Source organism: Antedon mediterranea, chromosome 7 (assembly GCF_964355755.1).
Source record: "Antedon mediterranea chromosome 7, ecAntMedi1.1, whole genome shotgun sequence".
NCBI lineage: Eukaryota > Metazoa > Echinodermata > Crinoidea > Comatulida > Antedonidae > Antedon > Antedon mediterranea.
Genome location: NC_092676.1, coordinates 20,781,750 through 20,808,368, shown reverse-complemented (window position 1 = coordinate 20,808,368; position 26,619 = coordinate 20,781,750). Strand labels below are relative to the sequence as shown.

The window sequence follows — 26,619 nt, the reverse complement described above, 5'->3', positions numbered from 1 at the left end:
GAAAATGAATTTTTTTACGTACAAAGATGCTGTTAGGTTAGCAACCAATGAAGCTCTTGGTATAATCACCCCGACGAAAGATGTAACGCTAGATACCTGTAGGAAAATATATAACCAGATAACTGTAACAAAATTTACTACAAAACATCATTACCCAAACGCTTCTACCCACCATTAAATTTAATAAAAATAATAAAAAGTAATAATCTATTTTAAAAGCTTGGTCACTCCCGAACACACTCCTTCAATGATGAAATGAGATCAAATTACAAATTGAAAATGGTATAGTTATTTTTCATTTTTTTTTATGTACATCATATTTTGTTCTATGATCTAAACCACAACATCCGCTTTTAAATAATTTGAAAAATATTAGATTGCACTTCCTTCTACCACACCCACCATGCAAGCTGGACTATTTTATTCGGGCAGTCAGAACGTATAAGATATGTAAGAATATGGGCAAATATTCTCGCTATTCCTTGATTTTATAAATAGTATTTACGATTTAAGAAGTAAATACTTTGTATTAATGTTTAGTAATTCAGAAAACAAAAATACTAAATGAATGCCAATGTTTACTAATGGTATGATACTATAGGACCTTTTTACATAAAAAACATAAAACAATAAACACAACATAATAGATACAAAATTTAAAAAAAACAAAGATAAACAAAAATAGTATTTACGAAAAATGTAAAACTTACTGGATACAATGCAAGTAGAATAATAATAATAGTGCGTGACGCACTGTAAAATTGATTTCTAGCAATTCTGTATGAAATCTCTACGAATAGCAAGATAGTAAGACACGACAGTATACAAGCTATTATGACATATATCAGAATGGCACGTCGACGTCTGATTACTGTAAACAAAATAGTATATGATTAAAAGTTACATTCACACTTAAGCTTGGTTCACACTAACGTAAAGGCAACGCAAACGTGTTGACCAATGACAAGCGACAGTTCGAATAATCCATCGCTTGTGATTGGTCAACTCACTTATGTCGCGTTACATCCTTGTGTTGCGTCTTTAGTGAGAATCAAGCATTAAACGGAACGGGAAGGCGTCGTTCAAATTTGTTTTGTTTGTTTTGTGTATATATTTAGGCAAATTGCCAAGGATAACCATAAGCGAATTAATTCACTTTAAAGGTGGCAATCCCCTTCACAAGACAAACATATAACAACTACAGACCAATTTCTGTAATCGGTCATATTGCAAAACTTGCAGCATTTTTGCTGATGATGTTGTTGCGTATACTACTGGTAATTCAACTAAGTCTGTAAACGATTCTCTACAATAATCATGAATAATGTTAGTGAATAGTATAATAGAAATCACCTCTCAATCAATACAGACAAAACTAAGGTCATGTTACTCAGAAACAGTCGTTCAGTAGATAATAACCAACTGGATATTAAAATTGGACCCACCAAAATTGAACAAGTTGATAGTATAAGATATCTGGGAGTTATTATAGATGAAATGTTAATGTAGAATCAGAATACCCAGTCTATCAGTAAAAATATTGGGTATAAAATTACAATGTTGAGTAAAATGGCGGGATATCTAAATAGATCATTATTAGAAACGTTGTTTTTGAGTACAATACAACCTTGTGGTGACTATGCAATAACTGTCTTTGAGAGTGGAGTTGTAAATCGTCATTAGACAAAATATTGACATGATAGCTACCGTACCAAGCCACAACTCCACTCCATTATTTTAACAACACGTAGCTTTACAAAGCATTAAAAAACATACACAAGATGTTATTTGTCTCTTACCATGTAATAAGGATTTTGCTTTTTTTTGCTTTTCCATATGTTTAGCTAGTCCACTACTATTGTATATGCAAGTCTAAACATAATTTTTTTAAATAGAAATAATAATAATCTGAATACCTGGTGATGTGTAGAAACACTTTTGTTTGTGGGGGGGGGGGGGGATCTAAAGATTCAATTAAACATAGTTCCCACTAGCGACGCAGCAAAACGGATTGTAAGAAAAGGCCCTTCCAATAATATGTGCTTGTCCATCTGCATGAAATCAAACCTGCTTTGGTTGCATCAACTTAGTTCCGGCATAGACCTTAACTTCCTTCACCCTACATATTTCTATTAAAGTCAGGTGGCTTAGCAACAATTTTCAGGATTAGCGTTACCGGCCGGACAAAAGTACCAAATTTGGCATGGAGTTTCCTTTTGACCTATCTATTGATTTTATCCGTGGAACCCACTTGATCGGGTCCGATTTTCCAAAAGGGCGGCCAAAATCCAAGATGGCCACCAGAAAAAAGGAAATGCCATATATCTGGCTGTAAGACTCATAAATCAACAAATGGGGTGTCAATGTCAGGGTTTCTGGGGGTCACTGAAACAGAAGCTGGTCATGTCATGTTGCTCAGACCACCAATTTCCAAGATGGCGGCCAACTTTTAAAATGGCCGCCAAAAAAATCAAATGTCATATATCAGACTGTAAAAATCAGAAATTAACAAATGAGGTGTCAATTCAGGAGTTTCTGAGGTCACTGTAATATATGCTGGTCAAGCCATTTTGCTCAGGTCACCCAATTCCAAGATGGCGGCCAAATTTCAAAATGGCTGCCAAAAAAAGGAAATATTGTATATAAGGCTGTAAAAATCATAAATGAACAAATAAGGTGTCAATTCAGAGGTATCTGAGCTAGGTTACTGAAACAGATACTGGTCAAGCCATTTTGCTCAGGTCACTCATTTTCAAGATGAAGGTCAAATTTAAAAATGGAAATGGTCAGATCTCTATGGTGAGAAAGTCTACGTATGGGCGGACTGCACATTGAGAAGGCGCTATGGAACACTGTTGGCGATTTATTAGATGAGTCAGTTTGGACAACGGCTCTCACTGAATCTGACGTTGCTTCATCTGGAACAGTCGATTCATTCCTGAAAGTATCACACATTACCAGAACTCGACATGCCCATCAAGTCACTGTTCTTGTTTCTCAGCGGCTACTGAATGAAGCATTTAACCAGAGATCTAATGTTGATGAGAGTTTGAACAATTATCTAAGAAATCCCCCACGTTCAAGTTCTGGAACATGATCGCACACTATGAGATTCTGATTCGCATATTTGTTAGAGCCCATCGGGAGAGAGACTTCCTATTGTATGTTTCTGTATTAGAGGCACTCGTGCCATTGTTCTTTGCGTTAGATCATGTGAACTATTCTCGGTGGCTGCCTGTACACATTAGAGACATGAAGGCATTGCCACAAGATATCAAATATGAGTTTGAAACTCGGAATCACTGGACAATCGCAAAGTCGTTACACAGATACTCTGCGATTCCAATAGACCAAGCGCATGAGCAAGAGAATAAAGTGGTGAAAGCATTCGGTGGTGTAGTAGGACTTACAGAAAATCCAGTTGCCTTCAGACGCTGGATGACTGCTGGACCCGAGCTTGCCAGACTGAGACAGTATGAGAATGAATATATTCATGACAATGATCCGGAAAACCCAGCTAACTTTGAACACCATGAACAGGGACTTGCAGCACAGAAAACCTCCCGGCAACAGGTTGATAGTCTATCTAACACAATACGCAAGATGGGAAATCCCTTCCTGGATGACTTCCCTGAGTTAGTAACTCTTGATAGTCGTAACTGCGCGAATGAGGCAGTAGTGGATACAATCCGTACACTAGAAGATACAGGCACAAAGAAGTATCAAGAGCATGTGAAGACCGTGCTCGTGGATCGTAGTCGTTCCATATATGATACAATCTCAAAGAATTCACCACCCTTGCTCTCAACAAAGCTCAAAGTCAAATCAAAGGATTGCAAGAAAGTAAAGGTGCTTGAGAACAATGTGGCACTCTTCGGCCAGTTATACATTTCCTTAAAAAATAGAGATGGTGACATCAGTTAATTCTTTGCACACGAAGTACAGTTGTATCCTCCATCCCTGTCTGAGTTTGGAAAGCTTAATCTGTCTGTTACCAAATGTCATCTGTTACAATGTATCGAATCAAACCACACAGAGGTACCTGTATTATATGACTGCAAAGTTCTGGATGGTGCGGTGACAGTACATGCATTACCTATAATAAATGTCTCAACATTCCAAGAATATGCTGACAACGTGTTTATACCCCATCTGAAACGTCAGCTACGTGACACAAAGCGAGTGGATGTTGTGTGGGACGAATACCGACCAGATAGCCTTAAGGAGGGAACCAGAGAGAAACGAGGCAAAGGTGTGCTTAGACAAGTATCAGGTGATACCAAGCTGCCGGGCAACTGGAATGACTTCCTCCGTGATCCAATCAACAAGAAAGAACTTTTTGAATTCCTTTCATCAAAAGTTGCGGATTGCAGCATCCCTCCTGAGTGTTCGGTATATATCACAGCTGGAGAGCATGTTACATATGTTGGAACGCAGTTCAAAATGTCCAGCTGTAATCAAGAGGAAGCAGACACTAGGATTGTGGTTCACGTGAAACACGCGTTGGAAAATGGAGCAAAATCCATCCAGGTGCAAACTGTGGATACAGATGTTGTCGTTGTTCTTATCGGTGTGTTTCATGACCTCTCTCAGATAAATGCTGATCTTGATCTCTGGATAGCATTTGGAACTGGAAAGAACTACACTCATTACAGTATCAACGCCATTTGTGCACATCTCGGTGAACGTAAATCACGTTCCCTGCCAATGTTCCACTCCCTGTCAGGATGTGATACTACCTCAGCGTTTAGAGGTAAAGGGAAGAAATCGTTTTGGCAGGCATGGAATGCTTATGACGAAGATACGGATGCCTCCTTTCTTCATCTTGCCGCACATCCGTTTGAGCATCTTCACTTACATTCTGAGAGACTAGTTGTCGTAGTTTATGACAAAACAAGTAACGCCATGAATGTTAACAGTGCTCGGATGGAACTGTTCAGCCAGAAACGGCAAGCTGTTGACAAGATACCACCTACTCAGAATGCACTACTCCAGCACACTAGGAGGGCCGTATACCAAGCTGGCATCTGGACAACATGCATGTTATCTCAACAAACAAATCCGTGTCCAACCGACTATGCATGAGTGAAAGTTGGGAACTCATGGGAACCTGTCTGGTCTACCATTCCAGAGGCATCTAAAGCTTGCAGAGACTTTGTGAAATGTGGCTGCAAAAAGGCCTGTACAGTCTGCAAATGCAGCAAGGCAAATCTGCCTTGCACATCTCTTTGCCGGTGCACATGTTCATCCAAATAGGGTAAATCAACTGTAATTAACTGTAAACTGTAATGTAGCTATTATATAAGTCCAATAACCATTAACAAGTCGAGCCAAGTAAACCTTTTTCATACATTGTTTTGGTTAATTTCTGATTTTTAACCCACATATGCCTACACAAAATTTTGGGGTTTTTTTGGAAGCCATTTTGAAATTTGGCCGCCATTTTGGAAATGGGTGACCTGAGCAAAATAGTTTGACCAGCATCTGTTTTGGTGACCCAAGAAACCCCTGAATTAATACCTCATTTGTTCATTTCCCTTTTTTAGCGGCCATTTTGAAATTTGGCCGCCATCTTGGAAATAGGTGGTCTGAGCAATATGGCATAACCAGCATCTGTTTCATTGACCCCAGAAACCCTTAAATTTACACCCCATTTGTTGATTTACGAGTTTTACAGCCAGATATATGGCATTTCCTTTTTTCTGGCGGCCATCTTGGATTTTGGTAGCCATCTTGGAAAATGCAAACTAGTGTTTACTTACTGTTTAGAACCATTACCACTGCTATTACTTCCACTGGATGGATTGCTAGTTGGACAACTATATTAAAAAATGAAATTACTTTATTTTAAATTACAGTAATTAAATATTATATATTAGAATATATAATTATATATTACCTTTTGTTGTATTTCTTTTATTCATGTCCACCCAGGCAGCACTTGCCAGTTCTTATGCCATGACGTTATCCAAATTCCTTTACTTGCACTGATGAAGGGCTAGTGTTGCCTGAAAGCTAGCTAACTTTTCTGGCTTTTCAGAATACATAATAAAAATAACTTTTACCGTTTAGTTTAGAAACTACGACTGTTTAAATTTTTCATCAAAAAAGAACGTAAATTATCCAATTCGATGTGCCCGTATGACGTAATTTTAAGTCGAAATTGTTCAAAAAGTTGGTAAAATTACTAGAAAAGGCTGAAAAAACATAAATCACGCGAAAAAAATTGTTTTCAAAAAAAAAAAAAAAAAATTCGCGCGTGTGGGAATTTTTTACCTGCTCAAAATAACATGAAACGCATAGAAAGTTGATTAGAAATTGATATTATTATTATTCCTTTCTCCTGGCCATGTTTGCTCATTATGGGCTCAATTTCTCCATTATTCCTTTCTCCTTGCCATGTTTGCTCATTATGGGCTCAATTTCTCCATTATTCCTTTCTCCTTGCCATGTTTGCTCATTATGTGCTCAATATATCCTTTATTCCTTTCTCCAGGCCATGTTTGCTCATTATGGGCTCAATATCTCCATTATTCTTTTCTCCTGGCCATGTTTGCTCATTATGTGCTCAATATCTCCATTATTCCTTTCTCCTTGCCATGTTTGCTCATTATGTGCTCAATATCTCCATTATTCCTTTCTCCTGGCCATGTTTGCTCATTATGTGCTCAATATCTCCATTATTCCTTTCTCCTGGCCATGTTTGCTCATTGTGTGCTCAATATATCCATTATTCCTTTCTCCTGGCCATGTTTGCTCATTATGTGCTCAATATCTCCATTATTCCTTTCTCCTGGCCATGTTTGCTCATTATGGGCTCAATATCTCCATTATTCTTTTCTCCTGGCCATGTTTGCTCATTATGTGCTCAATATCTCCATTATTCCTTTCTCCTTGCCATGTTTGCTCATTATGTGCTCAATATCTCCATTATTCCTTTCTCCTGGCCATGTTTGCTCATTATGGGCTCAATATCTCCATTATTCCTTTCTCCTGGCCATGTTTGCTCATTATGTGCTCAATATATCCTTTATTCCTTTCTCCTGGCCATGTTTTCTCATTATGTGCTCAATTTCTCCATTATTCCTTTCTCCTGGCCATGTTTGCTCATTATGTGCTCAATATCTCCATTATTCCTTTCTCCTGGCCATGTTTGCTCATTGTGTGCTCAATATATCCATTATTCCTTTCTCCTGGCCATGTTTGCTCATTATGTGCTCAATATCTCCATTATTCCTTTCTCCTGGCCATCTTTCTCATTATGTGCTCAATTTCTCCATTATTCCTTTCTCCTGGCCATCTTTCTCATTATGTGCTCAATTTCTCCATTATTCTTTTCTCCTGGCCATGTTTGCTCATTATGGGCTCAATATATCCTTTATTCCTTTCTCCTGGCCATGTTTGCTCATTATGGGCTCAATATATCCTTTATTCCTTTCTCCTGGCCATGTTTGCTCATTATGGGCTCAATATATCCTTTATTCCTTTCTCCTGGCCATGTTTGCTCATTATGGGCTCAATTTCTCCATTATTCCTTTCTCCTGGCCATGTTTGCTCATTGTGTGCTCAATTTCTCCATTATTCCTTTCTCCTGGCCATGTTTGCTCATTATGGGCTCAATATATCCTTTATTCCTTTCTCCTGGCCATGTTTGCTCATTATGGGCTCAATTTCTCCATTATTCCTTTCTCCTGGCCATGTTTGCTCATTGTGTGCTCAATTTCTCCATTATTCCTTTCTCCTGGCCATGTTTGCTCATTATGTGCTCAATATATCCTTTATTCTTTTCTCCTGGCCATGTTTGCTCATTATGGGCTCAATTTCTCCATTATTCCTTTCTCCTGGCCATGTTTACTCATTATGGGCTCAATTTCTCCATTATTCCTTTCTCCTGGCCATGTTTGCTCATTATGGGCTCAATTTCTCCATTATTCCTTTCTCCTGGCCATGTTTGCTCATTATGGGCTCAATTTCTCCATTATTCCTTTCTCCTGGCCATGTTTACTCATTATGGGCTCAATTTCTCCATTATTCCTTTCTCCTGGCCATGTTTGCTCATTATGTGCTCAATATATCCTTTATTCCTTTCTCCTGGCCATGTTTGCTCATTATGGGCTCAATTTCTCCATTATTCCTTTCTCCTGGCCATGTTTACTCATTATGGGCTCAATTTCTCCATTATTCCTTTCTCCTTGCCATGTTTACTCATTATGGGCTCAATTTCTCCATTATTCCTTTCTCCTGGCCATGTTTGCTCATTATGGGCTCAATTTCTCCATTATTCCTTTCTCCTTGCCATGTTTACTCATTATGGGCTCAATTTCTCCATTATTCTTTTCTCCTGGCCATGTTTGCTCATTATGTGCTCAATATCAATTATTCCTTTCTCCTGGCCATCTTTCTCATTATGGGCTCAATATCTCCATTATTCTTTTCCCCTGGCCATGTTTGCTCATTATGGGCTCAATATCTCCATTATTCTTTTCTCCTGGCCATGTTTGCTCATTATGGGCTCAATATCTCCATTATTCTTTTCTCCTGGCCATGTTTGCTCATTATGTGCTCAATATCAATTATTCCTTTCTCCTGGCCATCTTTCTCATTATGGGCTCAATATCTCCATTATTCTTTTCCCCTGGCCATGTTTGCTCATTATGGGCTCAATATCTCCATTATTCTTTTCCCCTGGCCATGTTTGCTCATTGTGTGCTCACTATCTGCACATCCTGCTTCCAACTTTTAAATTCATATTGTATTATATCTCCTGATTATTATTATTAAGGAGCAGTGACATGCACAAGTCTGTATCATATATGGTTAGGTTAAGGGTTAGGTTACCGTACTACTATATAACATAATAATACACGTCATATATAATACAATAAACAAGAAATATTTCTTACAAAAAAACGGCGCTTGATTGTTCTTTCTTCAGATATAATGATTTATTATTTTTGTTTAACAATCAGTAGTAAACATTTTTGTGTAAATATAGTCTGGCCTACTGAAAAAAATATAATCATAAACTAAACTACAGTATATATACATATTCCCGGGTAGGAGCATTAACTCCCTAAAGACCCGGCTCACACACATACTACTAGTATATATAGTATATAGACCTACTACCTAGCTATGTAGGGATAACAATGCAACATTAGAAGTTAATAGCATACATTGCCTGTTAATATTGTCTATCAATATTAAAATAAAGAATGGATTATGAAAATCTGACTTTTCGAAATATAGGGTCCAAAACATCGCCGACAATAATCGTTTTTAGCCACGAACGAAGTAAATAAATTGCGCCCTCGGTAGGCAATTGTATGAACTTTAAAAGTTACGGTTTTTAGTAATATATTTTGTATATCAACATTGTAAAATTCAATCAAATATGATATTATATGTTTATTAAAACCTAATTCAAAGAATGTCAATACATTATTTTCCCGACGTGCGATGGACATACCACCAGGACGCACAACAGGACATGCATGCAGCAGTCCTCAGAGACAACGGCACACGTGAGAAATTTCTTCCGCAGTCTGTTAATTCGCGTCAACCAATCAAAGGGTGAGAATCCAAAATCGTTCAACAGTGAGCCCTCATAGACTCTCTTTTCCCAGACGTTTTTTGGGTCCAGCCTCTTGGACCTATCAATTAGTCGAGTTTACAAAATATTAAAATTGCCTTAGATATATAGCTTTCGCGTTGATACAGTTTCTTATTGATTATGTCCTCTGGGGGTTTATATGGCTAAAGCCGCGGCGTGAAAAAATAACCAGGAGTGAGAATAGGCCAAAGCCCAAACGGATTGTACACTCAGTCCATACAATACAAAAAGTTAAAATATAACCTTATATACAGAACAATTAAGCCATTGTACTACAAATAAAACTAAACATAACATGAAACAAAGTGTTTTGTTAGAGAAATAACAATATTAAGAGAATAATTGTTATGTTCTATAATTATGTCTACTTTTTACCTCTAAACTGTTTAGCAATAGCAGTAACCACATTGTAGTACGCTATCAAACTTTATGCGATACAAACAAATTTGACACGATGATATCATATCACTCCCATATTTGGGAGTCATTTCATAAATTTATGATTTAGCTTGAAAAGACAAATAACTGTTACAATTAGAAATCCTAAAGAAAAAAATAGCAGAAACTATGTAGTAATTACCCAATTCTAACGGTCAAATAGCAAAAACCAGCTCTTAAATGTAAAGTGATATTGTTAAGCCAGTAGTAACTTATATGCCTAGCCATAATAGCTATACGGTCAAATAGCAGAAATTTTATAAAGAAAGAAATAGCAGAAACTATGAAGTAATACCCAATTCTGAGGCTCAAATAGCAGCAACTATCTGCTACTATCCAATACTTACAAAGCGGCGAAATAGCAAAAGTGACTAAAACAGAAACTATAGTGCTTAATACAGCAACATCTATGCAGCCAATAGATAGCAGAATATAGCCACGAATATGGTGTATATATAGCAAGCAGGAAAAAACTAAAGAAGCCTCTAGTAACCAGAAACAACAAGAAAACCACTGTAGTAACTGCTCCTAACTGAAAAGCTAATGGCAAAGTAATAGCAAAAACTAGTAAACTGCTCTATTATAGGAACTAGCACGAACTAGCTATACTTTATCAGAAAGAGCAGAATAACCTGAAAACCCATGTTTTAAGTGGATATGTTTTTGGTACAGTAATTAACTTAGGTGTATACTATATGATTAAAGATAAATGCAACTTTAGGCCTCGTACCACCAGTGGGAGCTTTCGAATAATACAATAACAAATGGATTAATCTCGCCTTTAACAATCTGATTATATACAATAGGCTCAGATCGATCAATCCCATGCATTGTATAACTCTTTGCATAGCCTACATATGTATAAAATATCAACAACATTTAAAAAAGAGCTAGGCCTACTGATATAATTACAGGGCACAGTCTAGCGACTACTGGAATTTGAGCGCACTTAAGTGTTTATTTTTGTCTTGAATCGATCATTCATGTTACTTCAAGGAGAACAGGAACAATAAGAAGGCGGAAAATACATAGTTTAAACAAAACTAACGGAACATAGGAATCAAATCTGTGATACAAAATGGAATAAGATCTACTAATATCATGTATTATATAACTCTATAAATATTGCATGTCATGATGAAACTATATAAAGTTATAGTAGGCCTACTGTATAGTAAAAACAGGGGGGTTTGTGGCGTTTTCTCGAAGATCCGTGTGTGTACGGACCAAGGGAACCAAATCGATATTTTTTTTCCGGGAATATTATACTGTCAATGGGCTCAGATCGATCCGAAAACATCTCATGCATAATTAATGTCAAGCAACTATATAAAATAAAGCATTTACTGTTATTCTTTGAGTTTTGTCGATCAGTGTATGAACGGACCATGAGAACAACCAAATCGAAGTCTTCTTTCCAAGAATATGATACTATCAATGGGCTCAGATCGATCAATTTTGGTTTGCCTCACTCATTAAACTTCAAACATGCAACAATCGAAGGGAACATTCTAATTTAAACAACAGTAAGGTAAGATAAAACTAGACATTTTTATTCATTATTTAAAAGTTGCATCTGGATTGTAGAAAAAAACAGAAAAGCATAACTGAATTGAAGGGCATTTTATATGTCGGTTGTTGAGGCGACTTTTTTCCATTCTCCTCATCTTATCGTTTCAAATTAATTACTTAAATTTCAGTATATCACCAGGCGGTTTAGAAATAACTTTCTATGCCTAATGTGTTTATATAGGTTACATATAGGCCTATAATTCAGATGTTACATAAATATTGTAATCTATTTCAGTTTTCTGCTTTTCGTGGAAGATCAGTGTGTGGAGAGAAATTTTCTTCTGGTGGTTATTAGATTATAGAATGTATAATGTACCATTTATTTGCTCTCTGTGCAAAACCTGCGTAGAATCTGCGTCTTCGCATTGCGTCTCTACTGAGAACCAAGCTTTATTACGCATTTAATTATTTTGAACATTATTTTGTTTCTACTCTGTACGTTCATATTATTCCATGTTGTTTCCTGTTTCTAACTGTATTCTACTATGTTGTTTGAACAAATAAAATGCATACATAACATACGATATACGGTAAATTGTTCCATAATGCAATTGGTAATGTAGTTTCTACCAGAAACGCATTTTCACGGTTTAGTGAACACACAACAGGCTGTCGGTTAAGGTCTATGTTAAGGATTTATTTCCTCCGCGATTTCGCTTAATTTTGCACTGCCGTAAAATATTATTACTGCTAAAATCTATTTTTCTAAAGGTTGTCATCACCTTTAGAGGATTATTTTTACTTCGTTATCACCTTGCAGGAAGTTACAATGGCAAGAACACAGTCAATATTAATGCGAAGATTTACTTGGTTTTTACTGGGTGCGGTTACCGTCCATATTTTTCAAATCATAGCAAAGCATCGGACAGTCATTTCAAGCGATAACAGTCCGTAAGTTGTTGTGTTTATTATGTTGAAATGGATTGTTGATTAATATTAGTATTTTAATAATAATCAACATCATTATCTTATATCAAAAGTATCTTTTTGCTAAAGTTTATTATATATTTAAAGCTTCACTTGTACTGTTAACATACTGTATTTCAAAATAGTGTTATTAGATGGTTTAAATCAACTTTGTCAATGTATATAACCTCATGTATAATTGTTTAGTTTATGATAATAATAAAACGGCTTGGTGGCTTAGAACTTAAAACAGTACATTTTCCCATTAACCAGTGACCCGAGTTATAAAACAATTATATGAAATATTATTTAATATAAATTTTGTTATACACAAAATTAAATAAATTTAGAAATAGATTCTATTAAATATTTCCGGATGACATTAATAATTCTTTCAATGCATTTCTAATGTTATCTTTTAATACACTACCACAATACACTACCACATAAACAAATTCTAAACGAAATGTGCATAATAATTCTCACAACACGGTTGTTCAACACGGACTTTGAGTATACTATTCTTATTCACTTTCGTAGGCAATATCATGATTTTCTTTATAAAAAGACAAACTAAATAATTACAACTAAATTAAACCAAATATCCATTCTCTGACCGACACTTTGACTATTTTTTCTTTGAATTTCAATTTTTTATTTATTTTTTTTTTTCATTTTTGTATTTTAGGAAACAACATGGCACCTTCAGGTGCTTGTTAAACACCAACGTGAATCTGGAAATATCAACATTAAGGTAGCATATTATATAATGTGTAAACTGTAGTTATAATAATAACAATAAGTTAAGTTTATATGAGCGACCAAAGCAAGCTCTAAATGCGTTGTGCAATAAAACAGGAAATATCAACATTAAAGATGTATTGTCCCCAAAAACATGAAAAATGAAGATTAATTAAATCAGACTTTGAATGTTATTTTGTATTTTTAATAAAGTTAATCACTTCCATAGAAAAAATACGAAAAAAATAATGTTTTCACTTGTAAAATGACAAAATAAATGGTTAAATTCAACTAAAAATCCATTGACCAATTTGATATTTTTTTTGTAGGAAAGTATTGATTAATCATATTAAAGAAAGTAAAGCATTAGATATGAGGTAAGTCTTTGTTTTCGTTTTTACTGGATATGTTAATCATATCACTGTTAATAATACACGGTGGCATTATAGTAGAGTAGGAAATGGGGGTTCCCATGCACCCCTGAGGTATATTTTTTTAATGTGATTTTTTATAATCTCAAGTATGTCTAGTAACCAGACCAGGTTGTTAACATTTTCAAATCGTGTCCCATGGGGTTGTTTTTGACCCATTTAGTCGGCCATGTTGGTTTTAACAAATTAACATTTTTTCGCATTTCTCAGGAACCAGAGGTCGTAGAAATATAATTTTGGTACCAAAATACTCAGTATATGTATGTTTGTATATGCTGTAATGAAAGTTTTTTGTATACAATTACGAGAAGTATGATTTTTGACCTATGACCTTGTTTTTAAATGGTGTCCATATCTCAATAACCGGTTGTCATAGAAACTTTATTTTAGTCTCAAATTATGCAGAATACCAACATTTATATTCATGGTAATGCAAAAGTTTGTCCGAAAATGATCGGAAATGATATTTTTGACCTTTGACATAATTTCATTTACATTTTTACACAATTTTGTCCATATTTGAGGGCATTAGCAGTTCTCGATAACTAACAGACATAGAAATATAATTTTTGTGTCAAAGTACTCGCGATATGCATTTTTATATTCACACTAATGAAAGTTTTTTGTGAAAAATGACCGGAAGTAGGACTTTTGACCTATGACCTCAACTTTAAATATTTTCATTATCTCAAAAGCCAGTTGTCATAGAAACTTGGTTTTAGTCTCAAATTGTTCAGAATACCAATATTTATATTTATGATAATAAAAAAGTTTGGCCAAAAACGACTGGAAATGATATTTTTTTATCTTTGACATACTCTTTTCTTTTTTGTCAGTTTAATTATAATGCGCCAAAAAAAAGGCTCCAAAGAAAATATTTTCAACCAATCATCATCTTCTAACTTCCAACCAATCAGGTTGTTTTAAAACTGCATCACTTTCAACCAATGAAAATGCTTTTCATATTCCACAATGTTCTAAAACAAACTTACAACTAATCTCACCTAACTCAGGAAATAATTACTCAATTTTACTGGGATAAAAAGTATGTTTAAAAGCTGTTGTTGTTTTATTATATTGACATAATTACATGTATTCTTGTGAGATTATTGTTTAATAATCATGTCAAACTCAAAAAAGTGCAAGATTGATATTGATGAAATAGAAAATGTTCGGAAGCGTCCATCGGTAAGTTGCATTTTACATGTCAAAGGTATTGAGCATCTTCAATTTATTCCGCTCACTGATATCAAGGGATCAGCCTCAGAGAAGTTGAATCAGCTACATTATTCGTGACAAACGACTTACCGAACCTTATGATTCTCCTTATCGTATGGAGGATGTCTGTAAAGGTATTCCAGAGAATCTCGAAAATACTGATTTGAATGTAATTGGTTATCATCGTGCTTGCTACCAACGCTTTATTATTAACCAACATCGTTTAAAATGTAGTTCAACATCTAGTGCAGCTCAAAATTCCCGCTCAAATCGTAAACAACCATCAACTACGAACAGTTTGTTTCCACCAGAGTGTATTTTTTGTAATAAACCTAAATTGAAAGTGTCTAGAAAGACTGAAAGGTGCATCAAGTTTCCTGTTTATAAAACTGAAAATTGTGTATTTAAAGATCCCACATGGAAACAAATTGAGCCTCGGTCACTTGCACTAGGAATGCATGACCTACATTGCTTAGTGCAAGGTGAAGACCTGTTTGCCCGCGACGCCAATTTCCACCAATCATGCAGAAAAAAATTCAACCTAAAGTATGTAAAATACATCCAGTCGTTGAATGTGGATAATGATAATGGTCTTAAAGGTGAGGCCCGCTTAAATGCATTGACGTGTGTAATTTATTTTATTCAAGAACATGTAATTGGGCAGCAAGAAGTCATGCTAATGTCATCACTTCGTGATACCTATGTCAAAGAGTTAGAGAAAATGGGATTCCCTTCCAGAGTATAGAAGTGAGAAACTCGAGGCACAGTTAGAGAACCACCATATAAGCAAATGCATTACTATTACAAATGTTAACCCAGGTGATAAGGGGTGTATTACTTATAATGCTGTTTTTAGCAAAAATCTGTCTGTCGCTGATGCAGTGAGTTATGCATATATACTGGGATTGAAAAACCAGTATGAAAATATGGCGATGCAACTTCGAAATTCTGTACAACAAGGTTTTAAAGAAATGAAGCCATTTCCGTGGCCACCTACAGCAAGTGATTTAGAAATCAACGCAGCCGATAAACTTCTTCCACCAAATCTTTTGAGCTTTTTGAGTATACTTATATCTAATGATGAAAACATGCAGAACATGAATGAAAAGACAAGACGTATTGTGCTTTCTATTGGCCAGGTATGACACATTAAAATTTATTCTTACAAATTTACAGTACGTAACAGTACGTAACAGTTATCATAACTGAATGTTCTTTGAAAGCCTTCTGCAACAGTTTATTGGTATGTTATTTGTACACGACGCATATTTAAAATTACACAATACATTGATGTATATATATTGTCATATATATATTGATTTATTTTAGGATATATGCCGTGCTGTGACAAAGGCAAGTGGAAGTTGCCGAAGCACATACTCCTTATAGTACCATAATTAGACATCTCTATCGCAGTAAGCAATTGACAACTATTCTGAATAGGTTGGGTCATTGTGAGACATACGACTTCAGCTTAGAACTTGAAACAGCACTGGTGAAAGCTGTAGATGAAATTTCTATATTCCTTACTCCACAAATCATTACTGGTGATGGTAATGATGTGTTCCATCTTGAGTGGGATAATCTAAACAAAGTTACCACAAACATCCATGGCTCAAATATGGTAAATACCACAGGCGGGATCATGATACAAGAGGTAAAGCCTGGATTTAATACCGTTGACCACGACCGCTTGTTACCTCTTTATGAGCGAAGCAATATAAGGTCCCGGATGATTGAAACACCAGAAACCCTTGTTCCTGTGCAGTTGTATGGTCGAGTTGGACCCAGATTTCAAGATGCAACTGTTTTTACACCACCTGCAACTAACGATACAGTGTACTGCAAGTATACACAAGAGCATCTTATCTGGTTTCATGCACGGTTCATTGGATGTCAACAAGAAGGAAATCAACTTGTTCCAGGGTTTGGTGGCTTCATTTCAGCAACTTCAGTAGTCAAACTCTCAACAAAATCAACAATTGATTATTTCACACCCATCAACAAGGCTGGCAGAAAACTGACAACATATTAGAGCCAATTTGGTCACAAAGTGCTGTCCTTCCTCCTTCTCTCATTGATCTGATTGAGAAAACATCTGAGGAGCTGGACGAGGAAGAGTTAGATGAGGATGGTCACATCCTAGAAGAACTCCTTTCGAATGAAGATTAATTAATACATGTATGTATGTATTAATCTCAAAATTAAAAATGATAAGGTATATCATTACAAAATCATTCAATAGGGTTAAAGGTCGGAATGTTGATAACTAAACAACGAATTTTTCCTAGTGTATTGTTACTAACAAAGATCGGCACAAAAATGTTTTTTCTATGTCTGTTAGTTATCGAGAACTGATAATGCTAACAAAATACGAACAGAATTTGTACTGACAAAAAAGAAAAGAGTATGTCAAAGATAAAAAAATATCATTTCCGGTCGTTTTTGGCCAAACTTTTTTATTATCATAAATATAAATATTGGTATTCTGAACAATTTGAGACTAAAACCAAGTTTCTATGACAACTGGTTTTTGAGATAATGAAAATATTTAAAGTTGAGGTCATAGGTCAAAAGTCCTACTTCCGGTCATTTTTCACAAAAAACTTTCATTAGTGTGAATATAAAAATGCATATCGCGAGTACTTTGACACAAAAATTATATTTCTATGTCTGTTAGTTATCGAGAACTGCTAATGCCCTCAAATATGGACAAAATTGTGTAAAAATGTAAATGAAATTATGTCAAAGGTCAAAAATATCATTTCCGATCATTTTCGGACAAACTTTTGCATTACCATGAATATAAATGTTGGTATTCTGCATAATTTGAGACTAAAGTTTCTATGACAGCCGGTTTTTGAGATATGGACACCATTTAAAAACAAGGTCATAGGTCAAAAATCATACTTCCTGTAATTGTATACAAAAAACTTTCATTACAGCATATACAAACATACATATACTGAGTACTTTGGTACCAAAATTATATTTCTACGACCTCTGGTTCCTGAGAAATGCGAAAAAATGTTAATTTGTTAAAACCAACATGGCCGACTAAATGGGTCAAAAACAACCCCATGGGACACGATTTGAAAATGTTAACAACCTGATCTGGTTACTAGACATACTTGAGATTATAAAAAATCACATTAAAAAAATATACCTCAGGGGTGCATGGGAACCCTCATTTCCTACTAGACTATTATACCTTCCTGCAAATAGAACTTGACTATAAAGATGTTTCCATTTTTCCTACGCGCTTATATTGCAGCCTTCTTTTGTTGTATACCGTGTAATATTATAATGCTCTTTGTGGCTTTTTTACAAGATACGGATTCATTTGATAAATCTATTTGAATATTAATTACACAAACTAGATTATTATTATAATTTGAAACAGAACAAAAAGGTATAACTATAAATAACAAAATTAAAAATATTCAAATTGATTATCAGTACATGTAATGTAAATTGTAATAAATTAATGCATTATTTTGTTCGTTTTTTTTTTTAAGGAAGTGAATAACTTTATTAAAAGTGAAAAATGGCCGATTCAAAGTCTGATTTTAGGGTGATTTGAAAAACAAAAAGACCAAAGTCTCGTACTAATAATATTGAAGTGTTTTTATTGAAGTACTATATTATACTTTTTTTATACTGATTTTACATGTAAAATTGACAGTTCGAATTAAATAAAAATGGTTTGCTTCTAACAAAGAGAACGAAAAGTATGCAACTGAATTTGAACATGCCTGTCTAGAGTTTTTTTAAATTCAATTATAAGCCCAGAATGTATATGTTTTTATTTCTATTACAGAAAACGACTTCAGAAGGCTGGATTCAAACCGTCTCTATTAACACTAATTTACAAAGATGGCTTCAAACAGAAAAAACGAATGACAAAATTACCAGAAGGTATCGACAGTATTCCTATGCAAGGAACCTGTGCAGTTGTAGGCAGTGCTGGTATTCTACTAAACAGCAGTTGTGGACGTGAAATAGATGAACACGACTTTGTTTTTAGAGGAAATCTTGCACAAACTATTGGTTTTGAACAAGACGTTGGTAGTAAAATAGATATGATGGTGCTCAATGAGGCCGCCAGTATCGAAAGCGGTTTATGTCTAACAAACACTTCAAATAGTTGCTACAGAACTTCATACGAGACGTTTAAAGAGCTACATGATACTTATATATGGATTTCTAAATTGAACGTAGAAAAGAATATAAGTTACGCACATAATCTTGTAGCAGGTATCAAACAGAATAATTTAACAGTTAGAATTGTATATTCGTACCGAGGTATACTACCACTAGTTACAAAGTAAGTATCATCTTAATCTTACTATTCTTTCAGTAACTTCCGTTTTTGTAAGACAGTGGATTTGAGCTGGGGATTTAACGTTTTTTACAAGAATGTTCAACGAGTAAAATAATAATAATAATGCATACTGAAAATGAACATAATTAAAGATAACAGGAATAAATTGACATCAGCACATTAAATTATGCATGCATAAATATAATTTTCTTCATAGCCTACAACAAATGAGTTATTTTTTTTTTTTTCAGATTTTGGAAAATAAGAAACCCATCGCTTGGGTTAATCATGTATACAGCAGCTGGGTCAATGTGTCGATATGTTTCGTTATATGGTTTTTATCCATTTTATAAATCACCGAGTGGCCAACCGTTAAAACATCATTACTACGACAACAGGACACTGAATTATACCACTAATCACCACATGCCAGCCGAATACGAACTTTTAACATCATTAAATAAAAATCGAACCATTCGTTTAGTTTCAGATAGATGTAGAATTGCTTGAATGGGTTGGGTGTAAACATTGTTTTAATTATAAGTGGTACCCTTTGTGTGTAATCCAACAAATAACAACAACATTATATGCAATAATATCACATGTGTTTTTCAATGTTCAACCTTAGACTTTAAAACTATTGAACTTTCCGATAAGAATCTCTCTCAATGTTCTTCACACACATCCGCCGATTTCGACTATAGAATCATAATTATATTCTTAACTTGAATAAAGCCTTGTCTACACTCTAAACTTGATGTGACAAAAAATGTGATGTTCCCATACATGAACATGATGATGTCAAATCACTACCATATATGGGCACATCACACCTTTTTTGTCAAACTAGTTTGATAGTGTATGCAGAGCTTAATTCAATTCAATTCAATTTCTTTATTGCTTAAGGAAAGTCAACAATGTTTTACCTGTATGCTCCGTTGAATAGTTTTGTAATTTTTGCTATGTTTGGTTTTACTATTATAGTTGTTTAAGATCCGTTTCTTTTGTATGTGCTTAAGTGTTATTCAATCTGTATTAAGCTTTTGCTGTGTTACTTTGGCAAATGTGCTAACAAAGAGAAATGTGAGTGAGTTAACAGAATAGTTAGGAATGCAAGCAAAATTACTGGTGTCGAGATTAAAGATATCACACAAATGTGTAATGATGAAATGATATCTAAATTAAATAGTATTTTATCTAATGAATCTCATATTCTCAACAATAAGTTAGTAGTTACCAGATCTGGAAAATTAACAACAATTCCAGTTAAAACAAATAGACATAAATTTTCATTCTTACCTAGCGCTATTAGACTACGCAACAATGAGTTTCAAAGTTAGGTCATTAGGTCTGTTGTATTTTATATTGCTTGATCAGTTGTTGTTGATCACGAATGTAAATAATGTGTGTATTGTTTTGCTTGTGTTTTTCTGCCAAGGAAACAATTATCATTGCACTATGTATGAATGACTTAATAAATCGAATCTGAATCTGAATTAACTACCACTGCAAGAAATTCCGGCCGCCTTCACATCCCTTGCTCCGCCTTTTCTTTTGTTTAATTCGGATGAATGTGGGGCTTTTGGGCATCCAATGTCAGTTGTTTTAACTTTACAAGCTCAAGTAATTTTATGATTTTATATATAGGCCTATTTTATTCCAACTTCATCTTATACTTGCTTGTTTTACTTTTAATATTACTTAACTAATTTGTTTGGGGCAGCACCATTGTACATTCTGAAGAAACTGTTGTAAGTGTGCTGCAAGTTATTCGTCATTTTTAGAATAAAATGACATTAACACACAGGTCTGTGTCTTCGTGTGAATGTTGTCAAAGCGTGCTTTATAGCGCTCTACACTTGCAAAATGGTGCAAACAACATCAAAAGAAAAAAATATCCCAACAAAATACAATCCAGGTCCTCCACAATTAATTCAGCTTTGTTATTTATGCATCATCATCAAATGTATACTAATTAGATAAAGAAAGTTGATGATAGATGATTAAAGAATTTCAAACCATGTCGTCAACCGAGAATTAACAAGGTCCCAGTACACTTTTGAAAGTTTTGAAAAAAACACGATTGAAAATTCTGAATCCAATTGCTGCTATTCTAATATGTTTATTTCGATATTTGGTATTACATAATACATATAAAGGTTAGTTGAAATGAGCCTGCTGTCATATTTCTGTCAGCGCCTTTACATGGAATTCTGGGTAATTAATTTTGCAGATAAACCATTCTAACTTCAAAAGTAAAAAACAAATCAGTGTAACATATGTCTGCAGTTTTCATGTTTAAACGTACTTAAGAATGAACAATTCTAATTGTTTAAATGCTAAAAACGATTTCCCCTCTCTAAGGGATTTAATTTTTAACTCTATGCTATGTAAACGACTGTACTTTAACAAACTAACCTAATTTTGGACCTGAATGATTATTATACAATGTCTTAAAATTAACGGTATGCTTTGAAAACTTCAGAACTCCTAAAACAAAACCCCAGTTCAATTTACAAACCAAAGTTGACAGTGCACAATATTGTGTTAACATGAGTTAAATGTCAACATAGCTCTAATGTCAACATTAGCTTCACTAAGATTTCCATCCGGTTTTGCTACTACTGGGTCAGGCACTTCAAACAGCTCTGCCTGTAGCCTGTTATTACTGTCACGGATTCTTGTTTTTTTTGTGCTCGATCACATTAGCTGTAATCCAATTATCAGAGAAGCATGTTTTGTACTTTTCAACTTTTGGTTAATTTTGTTCAAATAGGAGACTAAACGTCTGAACCGCAAAACGTGTAGAATCATCATCGGCATTTTTTGGGTAAGTTTTTGTCCAATGATATCAAAGAGACTGAGCCTCTAACACGAAGCCGATTAGCGGGTTGGGAGTATGCCATTGTCATATTTATTGCATTCAACGCTCTTGGATTTATTGTAATTGCTGTGAGTTATGTCACGATTTTCCTCTCTGTTAAGCGATCAGGAGCCACTGTGAACTGATATGGAAACTAATGATTATAGTTTTTACCGACTTCTGTTGCTGGTTTCCGATTATAGTGATGGGGATTGCTTCAGACCTGAATTGGTGGGATATTCCAGAAGATATATATGTTTGGTCAGCAACATTCATCATACCTATATACTCGTCAGTCAATCCGTATTTGTTCACACTTATTTATATGCGTTCGAAATTTAAACATTCAATAAATGTTTTCGTTAATTATTTCTATTAGCAACTAACATAACTATTATTATGTACTGTAAGCATATCTGTAACTTACTGTAGTTTCATTTCAAGTTTTAACAAGTTTTACAAAATATTTATTTGCCAACATTAACTAGGCCTATAATGTACTGTATTTTACCGTGTTTTTTTTTTTTTTATTTTTTTTTTTTATTTCATCATCACCCTACAGTGACCAAACGTCACCATTAACAGGGTTGAAAGTCGTAAAATATAACATATTATATACAAGCAAAAATCAATAGATAACAAGACAACATTTAAATATTACTGACATTAGACAAAACCTTGTGACGGAAACAAGCAAGGGAATAAAAAAAAAACATCAACAGATCCATCAATTTTTCATAGTGAGTGGTATAACTTAGGCAAACGATTAACAAAACCATTTTTAGTAATATTTACCCTCCCTCTTGATATAGAAAATAAAGCAGGATTACGCAATTGATATTGTGGAACAGAAATAGGAAAGTACACTTCAAAATTACCATGGAAAATTGAGTTCACAGCCTTAAAAAGAAAAATTAAATCAAATAACTTACGCCTACCCGCTAAATTAATAAGAACGTCTTTGCTAATAGAACCAAATTTACGCACATAAAATCGACAAAACTTGTTCTGAACACTTTGTAATCTAGAAGACTAGGCAAGAGAAATAGAGTTAAAAATAACACTGCAGAATTCAAGATTCGACCTAACTAAAGATTTGTATAAAATAACTAATGCCTTTTTATCGTTAATATGTCTGCAATGTCTCCAAAGAAAACCCAAAAGTCTATTGCATTTAGAGACTATAAAATCAATATGTTTACAGAAAGTTAATGAACTATCTAAAAAAATACCAAGGTCTTTGTGAACAGAGACTCTTTCAAGTATAATATTCTTAATATAAAAGTCAAAATAGATGGGTTTTTTCTTAAGAGTAAAAGACATTGATTTGCATTTGGAGGCATTGACTGACATATTCCAAGTGTCGCACCAGTGAATGAGTCTGTCAACGTCTTCTTGTAACAACAACATATCATTTAAGGTTTGTATAGACTTAAATAATTTAATATCGTCAGCAAACATAAGAACATTAGAATGACGAGGAACAAAGGAAAAATCGACCCCTGAGGCACGCCAGATAAAACTGGAAGCCATTCAGACGTGTTACCATCAAAAGTGACTCTCTGAAACCTGTCCGATAAATAACTTGTAAAAAATAAAATTAAATCGTGATTTAGACCAAATTGTTGTAGTTTGAACAAGAGTAACTTATGGGAGACCCTGTCAAAGGCTTTAGCCATGTCTGTATATACAACTTCGCATTGCCCTTTTGCATTTATTGCGTCATACGCATGTGACAACAGAACAGACAAATTTGTTTCACAAGACCTCCCTGGGTAAAATCCGTGTTGATGGTCACTAATAACTGGTGATATATGTTTAAAAATTTGGTCGTGAACAATTTTTTCAAATAGAAATAGTTGGCAACAATGAAACCGGTCTATAATTCCGTACATCAGATTTAGAACCAGCTTTAAAGATAGGGCACACGTTAGCTTGCTTCCATTTTATCGGAAAACGTTTCTCAGAAATGCATCTTTCAAATAAAATTTTACAAGGGAAAGAAAGAGGTTTGGCAGCTAAAGACAAAACAATATTACTTAGACCATCATTACCTGAAGCCTTATGAGAATCAATTTCATTAATGTGCTTTTCTATAACCTCCTGATTAAACTCAAGTTTAGATAAGCAATCAATGGGATATTCAGGAAGATTAGGAACATCCAAATCGTTGTTAATAGGACTAAAAACAGAATAAAAAAATTGATTAAGTAAGTTTGCTTTGTCTTTTACAGTGTAAGCTGACTGATTATTAAAATGAAGTTCTGAAGGAATGTTATTATTATTTTTTTTTGAGGATTTTATCCAAGACCAAAAACGTTTCGGATTACAACTTAAATTACAACATAATGAATTAACATAGGTTCGATACTTAAATCTACAAAGTCGTTTAAAATTTGACTTAGCAAATCGAAAATTTTCAATATTTAACCTATTTGGATTACGTTTTTTTTCTCTAAAATATGATTCTTTAGATTTCAGAGCAGTGTAGAGCTCATTATCAAACCATGGTGGGAGTTTTCTCTTAGGTCTAAAAACCGGGACAAGATCTTTGATAGCAGCAAAAATAAAATCATAAAATAAATTAACTGCGTCATCAATGTCAACGGCAAGATCAAGTAAATGCCAAGGAATATGAGAAAGCGTTTGTATAAAATCTAATTTGTTAAGTTTTTTAAAGTTATGTAACAATCGATCGTCATTATTGATAAGGTGTTTGTTAAACTCTATAGGATATTTAAAATTTATTGCACAGTGGTCAGAAGTGAAAAATATCTTCACCGGATGAAACTTCATGGCATATAGTATTGCACAAGACAAGATCAAGAGTGTGATCGGCACATGTCGGAAAATATACAAATTGATTAAAATTATTGCCCTGTAAAATATTATCTATAAAAAATTTGCCATTAGAGTTGTCGGGAGCTTCACATTCAACAATATTGCACTTATTATAACTATTCAAACGCCATTTTATCTCAGGTAGATTAAAATCTCCTAATAACATAACGTCATGATTGAAGCCCTGAAATTCATATTGCACATTGTTTATAGACTCACAGAGACGATCGATTTGAGATTTAGGTGCCGATGGTGGGCGATAATATATACCAATAATTAAAAATTTTTTTCTAGACAGTTGAATTTTGACCCACATTAGTTCTTGACTTTCATCTTCAAACTTAATGAGACGACACGACCTGTATTTGTTGTTAATTAAGATTAAAACTCCACCTCCTCTCTTGTCCTCTTGCCGGTCCCTGCGATATAGATTAAAGCCATCTAAAGACAGTTCACAATCAATTACAGTGTTATTTAACCAGGTTTCAGTTAGTGCTACAACGTCTATGTATCTTGTGCACATGTGACTAAACAATTCCGATTTATACGATTCCATTTTATTTTTTACACTACGAACGTTTTGGTAGTACACCTTTAAAGAGCTACATTTATTATTCAAATTAGTAGCATTTGGGCCAGGATTGACTTCTATGTCCCCTCCAAGTACAACAGACCAAATACGTAGAGTACTAACCGAATTTGAATAGTATGACACAGCCCTGCCAAGGAATTTAACCTTCGATTTCTTTCGTACTTGTAATGATGTAAGGCCAGTTATTGATATTGCACATTTTGAATAATAAATAGGTATCGGATGAAAATCGTCGTCAATGTAAACAGCATCATTAAAATAGTAGAAAAAATATTGCACAAAGTTGTTCATAGAACGTTGTGTAAGTTCCATTTCGACCTGGTTCCACTTAACATGTGCATATTGACCTGGACAGCTGGTTATTGCACATTTTGAATAATAAAATGGTGTTCGACCACGAATCAATAAAAGTATGAAAGAAATATGAATTGACGAATATACATTAATAATAGGGAGGTTTCACAACCTTACGAATACGAAAACGGATACGTCACACATCCATTTGTGAAACTTTTGAGCTGATCCCAAGTCATTCGTAACTACAACAACACATACCTGCGCTTCGCTTAAATTTACCGCAGTCATATTTTGGACGGCGCCCTCAATATTTCGTTCCCAAGCAAAACCAATTTTTACTGGCTTACGAAAACAAATACGTGTGCGTGACGTATCCGTTTTCGTTATTAGTATTCGTAGCGTTGCGAAACCTCTCTATTTTTACTGGCTTACGAAAACGAATACGTGTGCATGACGTATCCGTTTTCGTTGCTAAAGCTATCTAATATTAGTAGGCCTAACTATTATAGTCATTGCTAACTAGCGGTCAAATAGCAGACATTTTCTAAAGTCAGCAGTAACTAGCCATCTATGAGATAATATGAATGTGAATAAAAGTGGTGTTTGCGCCACAAAAGAGAAAAAAAAGTAACTAGTCATGAAAGCTAGTCAAATAGGAGATATTTCTAAAGAAAGAAATAGCAGAAACTATGAAGTAAGTACACAATTTAGCGCACAAATAGCAAAAACTAGCGCGCTTAACTGGAAAGCGGTAATGTAAGGAAGCAGTAACTCATAATACTA

General features: G+C 34.5%; 1 protein-coding gene across 1 annotated transcript; it reads left to right on the top strand.

Moving 5' to 3' along the window:
• The first annotated feature begins 12,172 nt into the window (after positions 1-12,172).
• On the top strand, positions 12,173-21,386 carry LOC140054685 (CMP-N-acetylneuraminate-poly-alpha-2,8-sialyltransferase-like). The gene is made up of 5 exons (XM_072099765.1): positions 12,173-12,514; positions 13,218-13,283; positions 13,600-13,647; positions 18,740-19,246; positions 19,495-21,386. Exons 1-5 carry the CDS (start codon positions 12,393-12,395, stop codon positions 19,751-19,753), a joined length of 1,002 nt encoding a protein of 333 aa, XP_071955866.1. The 5' UTR covers positions 12,173-12,392; the 3' UTR covers positions 19,754-21,386.
• The last annotated feature ends 5,233 nt before the right edge of the window (positions 21,387-26,619 follow it).

Excerpts from the sequence above, each read along its gene's own strand:
- LOC140054685 (XM_072099765.1), top strand. The coding sequence starts at position 12,393 with ATGGCAAGAACACAGTCAATATTAATGCGAAGATTTACTTGGTTTTTA. Across the intron at positions 13,284-13,599 it reads CTGGAAATATCAACATTAAG|GAAAGTATTGATTAATCATA; the intron begins GTAGCATATTAT and ends TTTTTTTTGTAG. Across the intron at positions 19,247-19,494 it reads ATACTACCACTAGTTACAAA|ATTTTGGAAAATAAGAAACC; the intron begins GTAAGTATCATC and ends TTTTTTTTTCAG.